The sequence below is a fragment of the Chiroxiphia lanceolata genome, chromosome 4 (genome assembly GCF_009829145.1).
Source record: "Chiroxiphia lanceolata isolate bChiLan1 chromosome 4, bChiLan1.pri, whole genome shotgun sequence".
NCBI lineage: Eukaryota > Metazoa > Chordata > Aves > Passeriformes > Pipridae > Chiroxiphia > Chiroxiphia lanceolata.
Window position 1 is genome coordinate 19,233,244 of NC_045640.1, and position 15,688 is coordinate 19,248,931.

A 15,688-nucleotide genomic window follows, 5' to 3' on the forward strand; every position below is an offset into this window, starting at 1 on the left:
CATTATTTCCATATTCTGGAATCTTCCTGATAGACCAGGGTGTTTTTTTGTTTGGTTTTAAGATGAACAGATGAGCTCTCTTCCGTACAGGGACTGCAGGACAAGTCCTGTTTCCAAATGTTTATTCCTAATAAATTTGGGTTTTAAACATCCTCTTTTGTTATTAATGGACTGAAAAGCAATTCATGCAACATAATCACATACTTTTCCCCCTTTCAGGATTCAGGAAGTTTTTATTGAATACTTATTTCTGCACCATTAACAACAATTTTATCTTCATCCAGTAACAGGCCTATACAATTAAGATTCCTTTAGTTTCTAAATGTATTTAAGCTTCTTTTAATTTTTTGGGCATGACAACACAGATCTTTTTCTCTGTTCATGTTGTTTTCAAGAATCCAAAAGAACTACACAGCATAAATAAATTTCCAGCTACTAAGCCTCCTGAACCCAAAGCATATAGTGGTAATGGTACCTAGAGCACACTTCCCAGTTCTTGAGAGTACAGTAGGTCCCATCACTTCAGATTTAACAGTGACACATCTGCAGACTTTTATGAGGCTCAGCAGAGGCCCCAAAATGTCATTAATCAAAATGGTTAAAACACTCCAAAGCTTCTCTACAGAAGCTAAATCAGAATTCAATTTCATGCTAACCACCTAAATTCAGAGTAGCCTGAGGCAGAGCCAACTCCAGCGCCCCTGGACAGTACCATCGACTGAAACGTGGACTGCAGAACTGTAGACTCCAGAGCAGAGGATGGTACCTTATCAATGCAAGTTTTAAGCAACTCAGTGATACAACATGGTCAATATATTTTATATATATATATATATATATATATATATATGAGCACGTACTATGTGCAGGATTTTATTTACCATTTGTTTATAATACATTATGACCTGCAGATTAACTCAGTGGAAATCAAACAACCTGTTCATACAAAATAACAGAGTAAATCTGTAGCACGGGTGGGTACTAGCCCAGTTCAGCGTGGAGCCATTTGCCAAAGGAAAACTTAGTCATCCCATGCCCTGCTGCAACTGTTGCAACAGGTTATTTAGAGTAATACACAGCAACTGATGTAGCAAGGACATAATTTATAAATCAGAAGGACAAGTATTTGTGCCTCAGGAAAGGTTAAAGACCAGCCTGATTTAGCATCCTGGTAAGAAAACATAATCTGCTGAAACAGCTGGTCAGCAGTGCTCCTTTCTGTTGCCACCGATTCATTCACCCATTTGCAACAGCTGTTTCATTAATTCACACATTTACCTGCCTGACTAGTCTGAACTACAAATTCAAGCTAAAACCAAGCAGGTAGACTTCAAAAATCACAACTGTTGAACAGTTTCCCTACCTGTACTTTAACTCACAGCAATAATCCAAAGAAGGACAAATTTATAGGCCAGAGTATTTGCTTTTACAGGGACCACCACTGCCTTGTTTTTCAAAGGAGGAGATGATCTGCCAGAAGACACTTTAATCAAATGTCTTAAAACTCACCTAAGAGGCAACACATCTTTATATCTGACAAACCTACTCAAGAAGCCTGGATACCTTTAGCATCACAAGTTATTTGTACCACTTTCCTCCCTTGGCATAGTTAAAACTGTGTATGGTTAGATGAAAGACACTCAATTGTACCACATCCTCTGAAAAGAGAATGAGTTGGAAAAAGATTTTTGCTAGCTGCCTTTCTTTCCCTACTTAAAACAAACTTTAGGTTGACAAAGTCCAGCAAACTTTCATAATGCAAACTTTTCATATGGATTTTTTACCTCTTCTCCATCTCAGTCTACTAATTAAGATACTCAAAAGAGCTTCAAAGCAACAGAGTAGGACTAAAAAAATACCCCAGTTCATTTCAAGTAAAGTATTTAAGATGGCCAGAAAATTCTCATTTCCTGATGTAGTTTAGCTTAAGTGCTTTTATACAATCCTCTTTTGCAAAGTACCAAGTCCATTTCTGAGACATAACTCCCCGAATTTGTGGTACATAAAGTCTACAGCCTAATACTCAAAGCTATTAATAAAAAAAAAAAAACAAAAACAAAACCTAAGCATTCTTATTAAAACTTACACCAATAGCTAAGTAGCAGAACCAAAGGGTTATTCTTCAGGTAAGTTGTATAATACACATCCAGAAGTGCAGAGAACCACCTTTTCAGTAAAAGCCAAAGATGTTATCAGGTACCCAGAAGTTTTGAGTTCACATCAGTACAAACCTTGGGATCACACTACAGGTTTCTGAAGTACATGAGTTAAGGGGAATTTTCATTTTAGAGAGGGCTGGCATAGCATATGTATATTACAGACATGTACAATGCCAAAGGACCCAGAGTGTATGGCAGGGGAAAATATCTCAGGTCGTTTAAATGATAAACTACAAAAGGAAACTAAAAATCTCAGTCTACGCAAGACACTTAAAAGAGTTATTGTATAGAACAATGGATAAAAAAGGGAAGAAAGTACCTCTTGTCCAGTAAGAAAGAGTAACAGATCTCCTTCTTCTTCTTCACACATGTGAATTTGGATCACTGTTCGAATGGCAGCCTCAAGGTAGTCCCTTTCTGGTTCTGGAGTATAGAATATCTCCACGGGATGGGTGCGACCCGGGATAGTTAGAAGAGGACAGTTATCAAAATAGATCTGAAATTTGCCAGCATCTAAAGTAGCACTCATAACTATAACCTGTAGGTTTGGAGGACAAAAAAAAAAAAAAAAAAGTTATTCAAGAGGTTAACAAGAATTTGTGAAATGTTACATGTGCAACATGTAATTGTAAGAAAGTAATCAACTATTAAGCATGTTTTTATCACCTGAATACAGCACCCCTGTTACAAAGGTCCAAAAAAATTCTTAGTCCAATACATAAGGTTAAGCTACAATTACATTGGTTGTAGTAACTTCAATACAAACCACATGATGAATTTCGTAAGGTTATCCTTCCAACGTAGATTATCATAGATCAAAAAACAATTATAAAAATTAGCTAATGGTAAGCACACAGATACTTTATTTAATATGCCTGAAACTAGAAAGGAGATGCTTTTGGACTTCATCATTACTGACCTTCAAATCAGATCTTTGTCTTACAACTTCCTTCAGAACTCCCATCAAGATATCCGTAGCCAGTGTTCTCTCATGGGCCTCGTCAAGAATTATAACACCATAGCGCTCCAGCAAAGGATCATTCATTGCTTCACGAAGTAACATACCGTCAGTCATGTATCTGAACACAGAGAGAAACAATTTCAACATACATTTTGTTTCGTAAGTCTGATACAGAATCCTTACAAATTAAACATAGAAACATCAGTAAACTATTTCCAACAAGGTAACAAGGCCATTTTAAGATTTCAAACAGAAATTACTTTAGAGTATAAGTGAAATCTGGGATTAAGGGGGGAAAACTTAAAAAAAAAGAGGGGGAAACAAACTTCAGGAACATTTATAACTAGTTTGTAGACTATTACTGGCAGACTTCCACACCTACAATCAGAGACAGGAAAAGGAGGAAAACATCCTCTGAAATCCTAGAAATACTGTTTCTGCAAGAGTTGCTATTCTTTTCTGTTTGCAGATCATCCATTCACTTTTTGTTTTTCTGTCTCGGTTTAATTTCTTTTTACACATTAACTTTATTCTCTACCCTTCAACTACCTGTATAACAAAAGTGAATACCTCTTTTATAGAAAAAGCATTAATCCGTGAACTACACTATGTGGTGCTTTTAAGTGAGCATTTTGAATGTAAACTGCAAATGACATATTAAGTGCACCTGGTTCCAGTGACACAGCACAGGAATCTAGAGCATCTGATAACTAAAATGCTATGGATTATGTGTCCCAGAGCCAGTTTTGACACTCTGGATAGTTCTCCTTACTGAAATAAACTACTGAACTTCACCAGAAGTACCCTGAGTAGAAGATACCACAGACAAACATCTGAATGTATAATAACAAAGAGAAACTGCATGCTGAAGGGCTTTATTCTGAATAGCACCTTAATTATAAAATACTTCTTCAGATCACCACCTTCTTTATGGATCATTCAAAATTAATTTCTATAGAGTGCAGTGATTTCTTTAGAAGGAATTAATAATTTCCAACTCTACTCAAGCCTCACACCTCAGGTTTCTCTCAGCTCATGCTATGGGCTCCAGTCTCTCTTCCCCACTCACAGAAAGTACCTATTCATAGACTCACTCCCTTATTACTCCTTTCATACCTTTGCTCACACCTTTCACTACCCTGCAATTCTCTCACCTCCGAGTATAATGTTATAGCTTTACCTGAGAGTTCCCATACTTACTTCAAAATGGTTTTTGCACTACTGCAATCTTCAAATCGAATGGAGTAACCAACCTCCTGCCCCAGCATGACATCCATCTCATCAGCAACCCGCTGTGCCACGCTCATCGCGGCCACTCGCCTGGGCTGGGTACACGCCACTCCCCTCTTCGGGCCAGGTAACGAGCGCATGTAGTCAACACACCACTGGGGGATCTGTCAAGAACACAATTCAGTTATAAACACACTTCGAATGGCCAGATATAATCTGCAACCTTTGTACACGATCGAGAGTTGGTTAGAATTCCGTGGAGATGCCAACTGCATGCACAAAAAGATGCAAAGTAGGAGAGCAGACAGACTAATTAGTTTGACCTAATGTCACTAAATAAAGCCCACTCACATTAAACATGTGCATAACTATCTTTGAAGTCATCAGGGAAATACACGGGTTCACAGTACATTTAAGCACTGATAGACTGGTACCTTATACAGATATTTAGCAGCAGCCAACATGCTCCAAAGCAACCAAAATTAAAGCTAACACACTCAAAAATTGAGATCCATAGCACAGTTTGTTGTTAAAGTTTTACAGTAAGCAAACCACGTTTTGTGTCTTTAAAACGTAATGCTTATTAATATATTTTAACAAAAATAACGGTTTTAGTGATATATAAAAATTGTCTAAGCCAGGAGGCACGACAAATAAAATGAAGAAATAATTATATTCATTAGGTTAATTATTGTTCTTTTGAAATTTCATCAACCAGATATGAAACTCCTATGCTTTCCTTCCTATATTAGCACTCGTTTTATTTGTCAGTCAGCAGTTTTCTGTAAGAATCATCCACAGTAAGAAGTTTTATTCAGAAGAACTCTCAAGGTCAGTAACAGTTTGATGAAGACAGAATATTCTCAACATGTTCTTAGTGTGACACTTTATGAGAAGACATATCCAGACACTACTAGTTCCAAGCCTACAAACAAGAAGAATCCACTCCTTCTTAGCAATTACTTTTCAAGTTTTCTTAAAAGCTCACAGAGGAAAAGAAAACATAGCACTTATACATTGTACCAATGAGGAGTAACAGGGAAAGCAGTATAATTTGAATGAGGAAACTTTTTTCTCAAATATTGTATTTTCACAGCAAAATGGACATAAGTGAATGCCAAAATATACCCAAAAGCAGAGAAGTGTGTTCTAATGATTTTTTAAATGAAGAATATACTTCCACTATAAACACAGGAAAAATAAAGCAAAGAGAAACAAAATATGACAAGAGACTCTTAGACTGCTGTGAACAACTCAAATTTCTGAAAACCGTATTCAAAACTAAAAATAATAGCAGTTCTTGAACACTAACAGCAGTAACATAAGACCCATGTAACATATACATGACTCCTTCAATATGCAGTGTAGAGAAAGCAGTTTGCTTCCCAAGTCACTAGCAACAGCTCAACTTTAAGCATATTAGGTGAAGCTTCTTGACTTTAAACAGAGCAAGACTAGAAATAAGTTTTAAACAAGCAGGTCTGTCAGGTCACTGCAGAATGAAATAAAAGCAATTTAAAAGTGGTTTTCCAGTAAACAGCAAAACCTTCAGCACTGGTGTCAAATGAAAGAAAAGGGTTACACAGACTTCACTGTGCTAAGCTGATGTAGACAACCACCCAAATACTCTTCCTGTCCAGCTTTCAAAGACATACAAATACTGGGAAAAAGGACTGTCCCATACTGCATTTTGTACTTCAGTCATGTCTGGAAATATACTGAGCATTTCGTATCATCCAGTTCTTATGAAACCTAATGTACAGTACACTCAATGCCACTGACACAAAAAACCTATACAATTACCAAAACCCTCGACTTTCCCTAAAAAAAAAAAGTCATTTTACCAATATCAAAAGCATGATGACTAGCTTTACTTAGCATCATTTAATCACGAGGACTTTCTCAATTAAGAGAGATTTTAAAATATAACTTTCAAGTGAGAAAAGTTTCATCTTCTGTTGTTTCCATTGTTTAAGCCAAGCACTTCCAAACCTGGGTGCTCTACAAGACTAAAGGAAAATGTGCATATAATCACAGAACCGTCTGGGTTGGAAGGGACCTTAAACATGATCTGGTTCCAACCCTTCTGTCATGGGCAGGGATGCCACCCACCAGACCAGGTTGCTCAAAACCCCATTTAACCTGGTCTTGGAACACTTCCAGGGGTAAGGCATTCACAACTTTTCCAGGCAACCTGTTCCAGCATCTCACCACCCTCACAATGAAGAATTCCCTCATAACATCAAATCTAAACCTCCTCTCTTTCAGTTTAAAACTAATTTCCCCATGTCTTATGTATATTTGTCCACGTAAAAAATTACTCTCCGTGTTTTCTTCAAACTCCCTCCAGGTATTGAAAGACCATGAGGCCTCCCCAGAGCCTTCTCTCTGCCAGGCTGAACTAGCCCAACTTTTTCAGCCTATTTTCATAGCAGTGGTGCAGATCATAATCAGGGAAGGGACTTGACAGGCAGCAGCTCACTATCAAGAAGATTACCTACTACCATATAGCCTTCTACTATCACCATGGAAGGAAAGATAGTAATTTTGGAAATAATTATTTTTCAAATTATGCTTGCTTTTATTGGTATGAAATTGTCGTTGGTAACTCATGTACACCTCCAAGTTTGAGCACTAGAGTGTTTCTTAACCACAGAACATTATTTATCTTGCTCTGATCAATGAATCTAAGGAGAAGAAACCCACATCCCAACGAGTTTTGAGACAACACTCGATAACAAAAAGGATGTGACACTCACATGCAAAATAAGGTTTTCATTAAGTGGCAGTGATATGTTCCTATAGAGACACTCTCAATTGTTTCAAAATGTATCTGCCAGCTCACAGAGAGAATTCGGAGGAAGCAGGGAAGCTTTCAAGACAGCTCATGCACTTTTGGGAGCTAAATTCCACTTTTAGGAAAGATGTCTTAGGTTTCTTAAGTCCTTTCAGAAATCAAGGGTTAAAGTAGCAGGATAATTCAGGAAAACCTTTATGCCTTTGGAATGACATGACAGTAAGATGCATTTGAAGTATAAGTCATAGATATTAAGAACACATAAACCTTCGATCTTCAAATTTTCAGATCGTGCAACAAGTAACCTTGTTTTCATATAGATAAGCACCTTTTAACATAAATATTCATAATACTGTATCTTCCAAATAACTATATAATCAAACCTTTCTCAAGAATTCTGTAAAACCCCAGTCTCAGCTTACACACTTTAAAAAACAAACGTAGATAACGTCATATTACCTTCTAAACAAGACACCAGTTCCTAAAATGTGCAACAAGAAGGGCACATAACTTCAGATATTTCAGGCAAAGCTGTGAAACGTATCCAGTGTACTAACACCACCTTCACATTTTCCTGACATCCAAAATTTTATGACTAAAAATATTCTTAGTCTTTAAGACTTACTGTAAGTTAGCTATAACCCATTTTATAAAGACTAAAATATCCTTCAGTTTTTATTTTCTGCCTAGATAAAGGGAATTTATCAGATTACAGAACAAAGAGCTTTTTTACATCACTTTTCCACACAGACTTTAAACAGCAAATCAGAGGATAAAGTTTTGAACAAGTCTATCATGCTATAAATACATAGGTATTCCTTGTTATCTTAGATCCTCCCTATTTACTGACCCAAAATTCTTCTTAAGAATTGAAGAGGCTCTGCAGATCTGTTATCACTATTTTTGGTGCCGAGAAAGACTTTAAAAGCCATTAATCCACACAAAAAGTGATTTTTAACTATAGCACTGAAAAGCTCTATGACCTCAGAGAAATTTCAGTACCAAGGAAACACAAGTCTTTACTTCTCAAGTTTGAATATCACCAAAACATATGGTGCAATCAGATGTCAAAACTGTATCTGACATTTCAACTCCTTTAAAGTTTATATCTGCAGCACTAAGCTTCCTAAAACACTAAAAGTTCATACTTCGCAGCTGCTATCTACACAAACAGCTAAATAAACTATTTGGAACCACCACTTCATTTTTGTGGATTAGTACTTCTGTCACACCATTAAACCTCTTATCTCCCTCTACCAAACAGAAACAGGGCCAGGGAACAGTACTGCATTTCAAAGGGTGGAAGATGCCGTAACATTCCTCCCACTTTCACATTCGTTAAAGCAAATAAGACATTCACCAAATTAGTTTTGCTTACAGTTTGTGAGGTATTCTTACACAGTGAATTTCAAGACATCAAAGCAAGTTTCACGCACACACACGCCTAGCAACAGTCTAAATCTTTAAAAAAATGCAGTATCATATAGATAAGAACTCACCTGTGTTGTTTTACCAGACCCAGTCTCTCCGACCAGCACAAATGACTGATGTCTAATCAAAATATCTGTGAATCTTTCTTTATATTCCCAGACAGGAAGTTGTAGCCTTTTTTTCAGGATGTCATAATATCGTGGTGTATGCGGTAGATTTGTGAAAGGGTTAATACTGTGTGGAATCATTGCTGGTTTTATAGCTGGTAACCCAGCAGCCCCATAATATGTAGAGTTGGATGTAGGTCGAAGATCCTTTTCCTTGTCCCTTTCTCTGTCACGATCTCTATCTCTGTCACGATCCCTGTCGCGATCCTTGGAACGGTCATCACGGTCCCTGTCCCGGTCACGATCTTTCCTGAAATGAGTTAAGAGACACAGCAGAAAATGAGACACGTGAATACTGAAATGCAGAGGAGGAATTTAAATACAACACAACTCTAAAGGTATCCAGTATAAAGTAGATACAAACTGAATCTTTTAAAAGGCCTTGCAGGCAGCTACCCAGAACAATAAGCACCAAAGAGTAACAACAGTATGATGCACACTCAACACTAGATATATACAGATATACATTAGATATACTCATTGTACCCAAACACTACCACAGTTCCTCTCATTACAGGCAAGAAGGAAGAAAGCCATCACATGGTGAGAGGATCATTTTAACCCTCTTCATTTAATAACTATAAAGAATAAGCTGTGCATTCTAGACTTCCCAGTTCTTCCCATCCTTACTTGCTGCTGCAGAGAAATAAGATTACACTTCATAGTCTTTCTGCCTACCTACCCAAGGTATTATGCTCACCCACAAAAAATTAACTCAAGATAATAAGCAAGCCATGGAAGAGAAGCTTGATTTTAATATCCCACAATTACTTTGTAGTTTTTTTTTTTTCTTTCAAGTCTTACAATACAATTCTGACTCAACCAACTTTGATATACAGGTTGCTGAGTCTGGAACTTAGACTTAAAATCAGTCACTACAGTTCATGGGATCAGATTGGTTTAGATTGGAAATGACCCTTAAGATCATAGAGTCCAACTGTTACACTAACACTGCCAAGTTGTGTAGTATCTTCTCCAGTATCATCTCCTACCACACATTTAAACAGCTTTTATGTATTCCTATTTGTTCCAAATATTAAGTAAAAAAAGTCACTGCACTTGCAAAACAAAGACAGCATTATTTTCAATCTCTGGTCACAGCCTTAGTGAGAGTTTCTCATTTTGCAAGTCCATGTACTTGTTCTTGCACATAATCTCACTCTTCCTACAAACACACACTCGCAAAAAAAATCCCTTGTTTGACCCAAAAAACTACAGCCACGTGCTTTAATAAAAATTCCTAATTCAGGACTCTGAAACAAGCCCTGCTTTACAAAATCACCCCATCACATTTTAAACTATTGTGAGTTAAAGGATTAGTGGCATCTTTGCCTGCAAAACTGAGGATACCCTCAGCTTGGGCTCTGTTTGTGCACTAGCTGAAATCCTATCAAAAAGGCAAAACAACAAACTAAGTCAAACCAGCTTTATAGTAAGTGCACATATAAATATTTCCAGGAGTATGCAGAAAAAACCAAACCTCTCATCCTTTACCAACACTCAGGCATGCCTGAAAGTAGAGAGCTCGTCCAAAGAAAACTGTTGGCCAACACTCCACGGCTTTTTTTGTTTAAAACATGCAGTTGGCATTCAAATATAACTGTTGAAATAATACACAAATTCCTACCTACAGAGAAGATACAGTAACCAAGATTATATTAGTACTGATTCTATACATTTTAATTCAAAATGTGCTGTGCATTGGAAACAACAAAGGTAACAAATGCAGGTTGTTTTTTTTTTCCTCAATACTTCAACATATTACGGTCACAGAAGCCATCAAAATACAATTTTTTAAAGACCATTTCTTTTAACACAGACCCATTGAAAATAAAGGATTACAAAACACTCTGATTACTGTCCCTTAACTCACTTGCATATAGATTTCCCTGAAGTTCTGGACACTGAATTATCTAAAAATGAAGACCCTTTTAGAGCATTTGCTTGAATATGAGATACCCTAGCTTCAACAGTACTTCTAGCACAGTCAAATATCATACAAGCTAGAATCTCTTCTCACTGTAAAATGGCAGGCAAATATTGTAGAACAATAGGTTCATATTCTCCCTACGAAAAAGTTACCACTGTTATAAAGTGATGGAACCAGGCTCCATTATGCTACTCTTAGTAACATGTATCACACAGGAACAAAGCTTGGGACTTGCAGGTGAGCTATTTACCATCAGATTTTCAAATGTCTGCAGGTCCTGGGATAAACATATGCACGGTCAGACAGTAAGAAAAGTAAATAAAGGTATAAAAGCAATTTAAGAACAGTGTAGTTAGGATAAAATGCAACAACACACTTCTTTGAAGGTAGACTAAGACACACTACTTACAGTTTTTGATTTGGGGGTTTTTTGCATGTGTGTTTCTGAAAGATTTTTATCCTTCACTGCTATCTAGTCAAAGTATAAAAAAACCCCACACCAACAAAAACCATTCCACAACCATTTACTTAGACAGTATGATGTCAAAAGCTCCTGCATTGCAGACCACCAAGTGCACCTTCAGATATGCTTCAGCCCCACATGAAGCAGCACTACTGCTAAAATGAACAGATCCACAATATTGCCAACCCTTCCCATGTGTTGGCTCAAGCATTTCACTGCCCTTGTGAACAACAAGCCCCTCCACCAGCGTGAATTCTAACTCCATTAGGTCTTGTAGCACTGTTATCTCCTGTACTGGTAGCTATTAGTATGGGCTTAAAACAAACAAAAATACAACCTCGAGAACAAAACAGTGGATTAAATGGACTACAAATACAATCCAGCATGGAATGTCCCATTAATCCCCCATTTCTCAGTTTCTTCACTGAACTCTTACAGCTATTTAATTGCTCAAACAGAAAGAGAACCTATCAAGCTCTATCTCCACTTCAGAAGTAAAAAACTATTTATGTGTTAATAAAGAAAATTGAGTCTTTTTCCTATTAAAAAAGCAAAAGAGAAGCAGGGGGAACCAGATCCCAGCATAGACACAACACAACAAACAACATGCCTTCAAAATTACTCTCTAACATTCATTTTATAGCAACACTTTTTTTTCCTAAAACTGTTTCCCAGTCTCCCATTATTACTGAAACTTAGCAGACACAGACTCCCTTGGTCAACAAGAGAAAAGAGGAATGACAGTTATGATGCCGTATGAATTCCCTAAAATTTATAAAAATATAACTTGGCAGTTTTTAATTTATAAACTGTCACATTTTAGTTACTTTTCATTATTGCACAGGGAAAACTGAACTCCAACATGGAAATTAACAGTAAAATAATTATAATTTAAACATTTGACTTGTGCCTGAATGCCATAACAGCCTCCAGAGTCAGAAAGTGGCTGGGGTTTTTTGCTCTGCTTTTAAGTGAAAAAATCTGGTCTGCTACCTACCTTTATTTCCTTCCATTCACTCATATATAATATATGCACACATGAATACAAAAGAAACACCGTAGCAATCACTAAATCAGAGGATAAAAAGCATATAAAAACTAAAAATGGAAACAAAGGGTTCAAGGTAAACGACTGATCATCACAGTGAAAGTCTAAACACACCTAACAGAGCATCAGTGTTATCTCTCCATTACTAGACACGGCAACAGTTGACGCAAAAAAGGCAATGCAGCTAAAGGAGAGTTTCTGCTCTATACATTAAAAAATCAAAGTACAATTAGTCTGAACGATACATCCCACTAAATAACTCTGATGTTACACAAGAACTGAAGTATATTTGTGAAAAAATTAGCATATTTTAAAATAGTATGTATGTAATTCACACACTGTAACCAAAAATCTTCTGTACAATTTCCATTTTTCCAAGAAGTTTTTTACTTCACAGATGGTACTTCAAGTCCATCCATGTTGTAGGATGCTTAAGGTTACACCAACAATTACAAACCTGTTGTCCTGGCACTGCTGTCATGCAGAGCCACACAGCAATAGAGTCGTCCATTAAAAAGGGACTAAAACAATAGAGACTGCGTTGGCACAATCTTTATATTTAGTCACATGGTCCAGTTTGAATGCAAGATAAACTACTATTCTGAATGTGAAGTGGTAACCATGCAAGGAGCTAATTCGGCTTAGCCCAGCTCCAAACCCACCTAAACTACATGAAGGCACTCTCCACACAGAGGAGGACATGTACACACACGCTGTTAACAAGGCCCTGTGCATCTTCCTTACAGGTTTGCACAAGCTGCAAAACCAAACTACCCTAAAATAAACCAACCATGTAACTTTAGTATGCCTCGTGCTACATGAATTAAGATTTCAAGCACTGTAAGAAATAATCATGGTCAGTAATTATGCTTATAGTGAGTTGTACTCAGTCCTATGCCATTTAATGCTTTTACTGGCAGAGGAGGAGAGCACAAAGAAGGGGCACAGGACCAGCACTTCTACAAGCTTTTAGGTGCCATAAAGGTCAAAGTTTTCTGGTTTAAAAATGTTACCACTAGTGGGAACTCACAGGATACACAACGTGGTAAGACTAACAGTTCAGCACGACATCCGATGATCACTAAAAACAATGATAAATAAAACCACACCAAAACTATAAAACCCACGAACACATAGACAAGGAATTACTGATCTATGGTTATCTTGACAACCAGATGTAACAGTTGCACCACACTTAAATAACGCCCAGTTTTGACACAACCACTTGAAAATTTTACAAAAATCTCTACAAACAGACAAGCTGCACATGTACAACTTTTCTGTAGACTCAGAGGAGCTATTTCAACCTCTGGTAAATCATACAAAATCGCATCAAAGGAAAAAAATAGCTGAATCCACTTATTCTGAAATATATGATTATGGTGATCCTACGCACAGGAAACAGCCGATCAATAATAAATTTTGTTCAGCTGAGAAAAATGCATCCAACTCTAGGGGCTAAGCCTACAAGCTCACCTTAAAAAAATGAAAAGGTAAGTTTTGCAAAGACTGCTTATCAGTGAACATTAACTGCTACACCAGACTGCAAGCTTTCAGAATAAGCCCAAGTATTTTTCTTAGATAAATACTCTAGTCCAAAACAACACTGATGGACTCAAGTAATTGTTTAACTCTCCGAAGACTTCTGTGCTCCTTCAAGAAGGCCAAACTAGAGAAACACTGTATATTTTTGTACTCCTTGAGACCTCAGAAATTTACTTTAAAGAGCCGCCCATGTTCCCGCCCCCTCCCGCCCAATTAGAGGATAAAAAATTATGCAGAGAAGGCTCTAAAGCAACTGTGAATAAAAGCACGGTACCAGTGCATTGTCTGTGTTTTTGCAATTTCATTAACCTTAACGAAAATGTGCTGAAGCGCGTCCAGCACAGTCCTAAAACTTTAACCTTCGCGAAACTAAGGAAGAAAAATCCCTCCCTTACCCCTATCGTAAAACCCACCTGACCACCGATTTTTACTTCAAGCCAAACACATCCTCGACGGTGACTGAGTGTAAGATGCTAACAAAGGAATACCGCTCCTACCAGGTCACACGGGCTGGACAAACCTCGTGCTCATCTCTAGGCCCAAGTTTGCCAGGCCTCTCAATGCAAAGAGGGGAAGAAGTAAACAAACATAAAAGGAAGGGGGGGCAACAGACACGTAAAGGCGGCGAAGCGCCGCAGACAAAGCCCGGCGCGGGGGCGCGGGACCCACATCGCGCCGCCCCCGCCGCGGGCGCCTGGCCCGGCCCAGCCCAGCCCACCCGCCCAGGCGGCCGGGCCCACGCCCGCCTCCCTTCCCCCGCCTGGCACCGCCGCACGAGGCCCTCCCGCCGCTCCCGCCACCATCTGCCCCCCCCCCCCGTGGGCCCGAACGATGCCAGGCCGGGCCCGGCGCTCCGGGAGCCGCGGCGCTAGGGGCCCGCCCGCACGGTGGCCTCTCCCCGCCCCGCACAGCGGCCGTCCCGCGCCCCGGGAAGCCCCAACCGCGGAGGGGCGGCCAGAGTCGGGGATGGGGCGCGGATGACGAGTGGGCCGCCGCCATCCGCCCCCCCGCCGGCCCCTCCCCGCCGCGGGCCGCGCCGCCCCTCACCCGTCGGTGGTGCGTTTCTTGCTGGAGCTGTAGTCGTCCCCCAGGTCGAGGCGGTGGCGCTTGGACATGGCGGCGGTCGGGTGGTCGGTCCGGGCGCTCCGCGCTCCCTCCCCGAGCGGCGGCGGCGAGGCACGGCCGACAAAATGGCGGCCGGAAGGAAGCGCCGTGGCCGCGCGAGGCGCTGGCGCGCGCGCGGAGGGGCCTGTTGGTGAAAGCCTCCCGACGGCGCGCGCCCGACGGCCCCGCCCCGCCCCGCGCGCTCCCGCAACGGCGCGAGGGATCCAGGCACCTCTTGAACACCTCCAGGAATGCTGGTGACTCCACCAGCTGCCTGGGCAACCTCTTCCAATGCCTGACCACCCTAACAGTAAAAAATGTTCTTGTATCTAATCTGAATCTCCCCTGTCTTAAGGCCATTTCCTCTGGTCCTCTCACTGCAGGCACAGTTGGTAAGACCGGCCCCGACCTCACCACAGCCTCCTTTTCAGCTGATTGTAGAGAGCGATGAGGTCACCCTCGAGCTTCCCCTTCCTCAGACTAAACAAACCCAGCTCCCTCAGCCATTCCTCATGAGACGCGTTTTCCAGACCTTTGACGAGCCTTATGCCCTTCGCTGGATGTGCTCCAGCACCTCAATGTCCTTTTTAAAGCGAGTGACCCAAAACTGAAAGTAGTACTGGAGATGCAGCCTCACCAATGCTGGGTACAGAGAGAAAACAGCCTCTCCGCAGCCCATCCTGAGCGGAGGACGGGAATTTCCACAGAGGGGGGTTGAGCCAGGGTAACTGTCATGAAAAACCTCTGATCTAGGCCATTAGAGACTTCCCTGGCAACGCTCACCTTGTGTGCGGAAAAAAGGCAACCTTTTAGAAGTCATCTGTGGCAAAAGCAGTGCTAGAAAACCAGGCAC

General features: G+C 39.9%; 1 protein-coding gene across 1 annotated transcript in view; it reads right to left on the reverse strand.

Annotated features, from left to right (window-relative positions):
• The window catches only part of DHX15 (DEAH-box helicase 15), a 47,803-nt gene extending 32,874 nt beyond the window's left edge, over positions 1-14,929 (reverse strand). Inside the window, exons 1-5 of the mRNA XM_032685053.1 lie at positions 14,779-14,929; positions 8,647-8,995; positions 4,321-4,514; positions 3,079-3,238; positions 2,479-2,697 (exon numbers count right to left, since the gene is read on the reverse strand). Of these exons, the coding sequence (XP_032540944.1) occupies positions 2,479-2,697; positions 3,079-3,238; positions 4,321-4,514; positions 8,647-8,995; positions 14,779-14,846 (990 nt within the window). The 5' untranslated portion in view covers positions 14,847-14,929. The remainder of the gene's footprint in view (positions 1-2,478; positions 2,698-3,078; positions 3,239-4,320; positions 4,515-8,646; positions 8,996-14,778) is intronic.
• Positions 14,930-15,688: the final 759 nt, after the last annotated feature.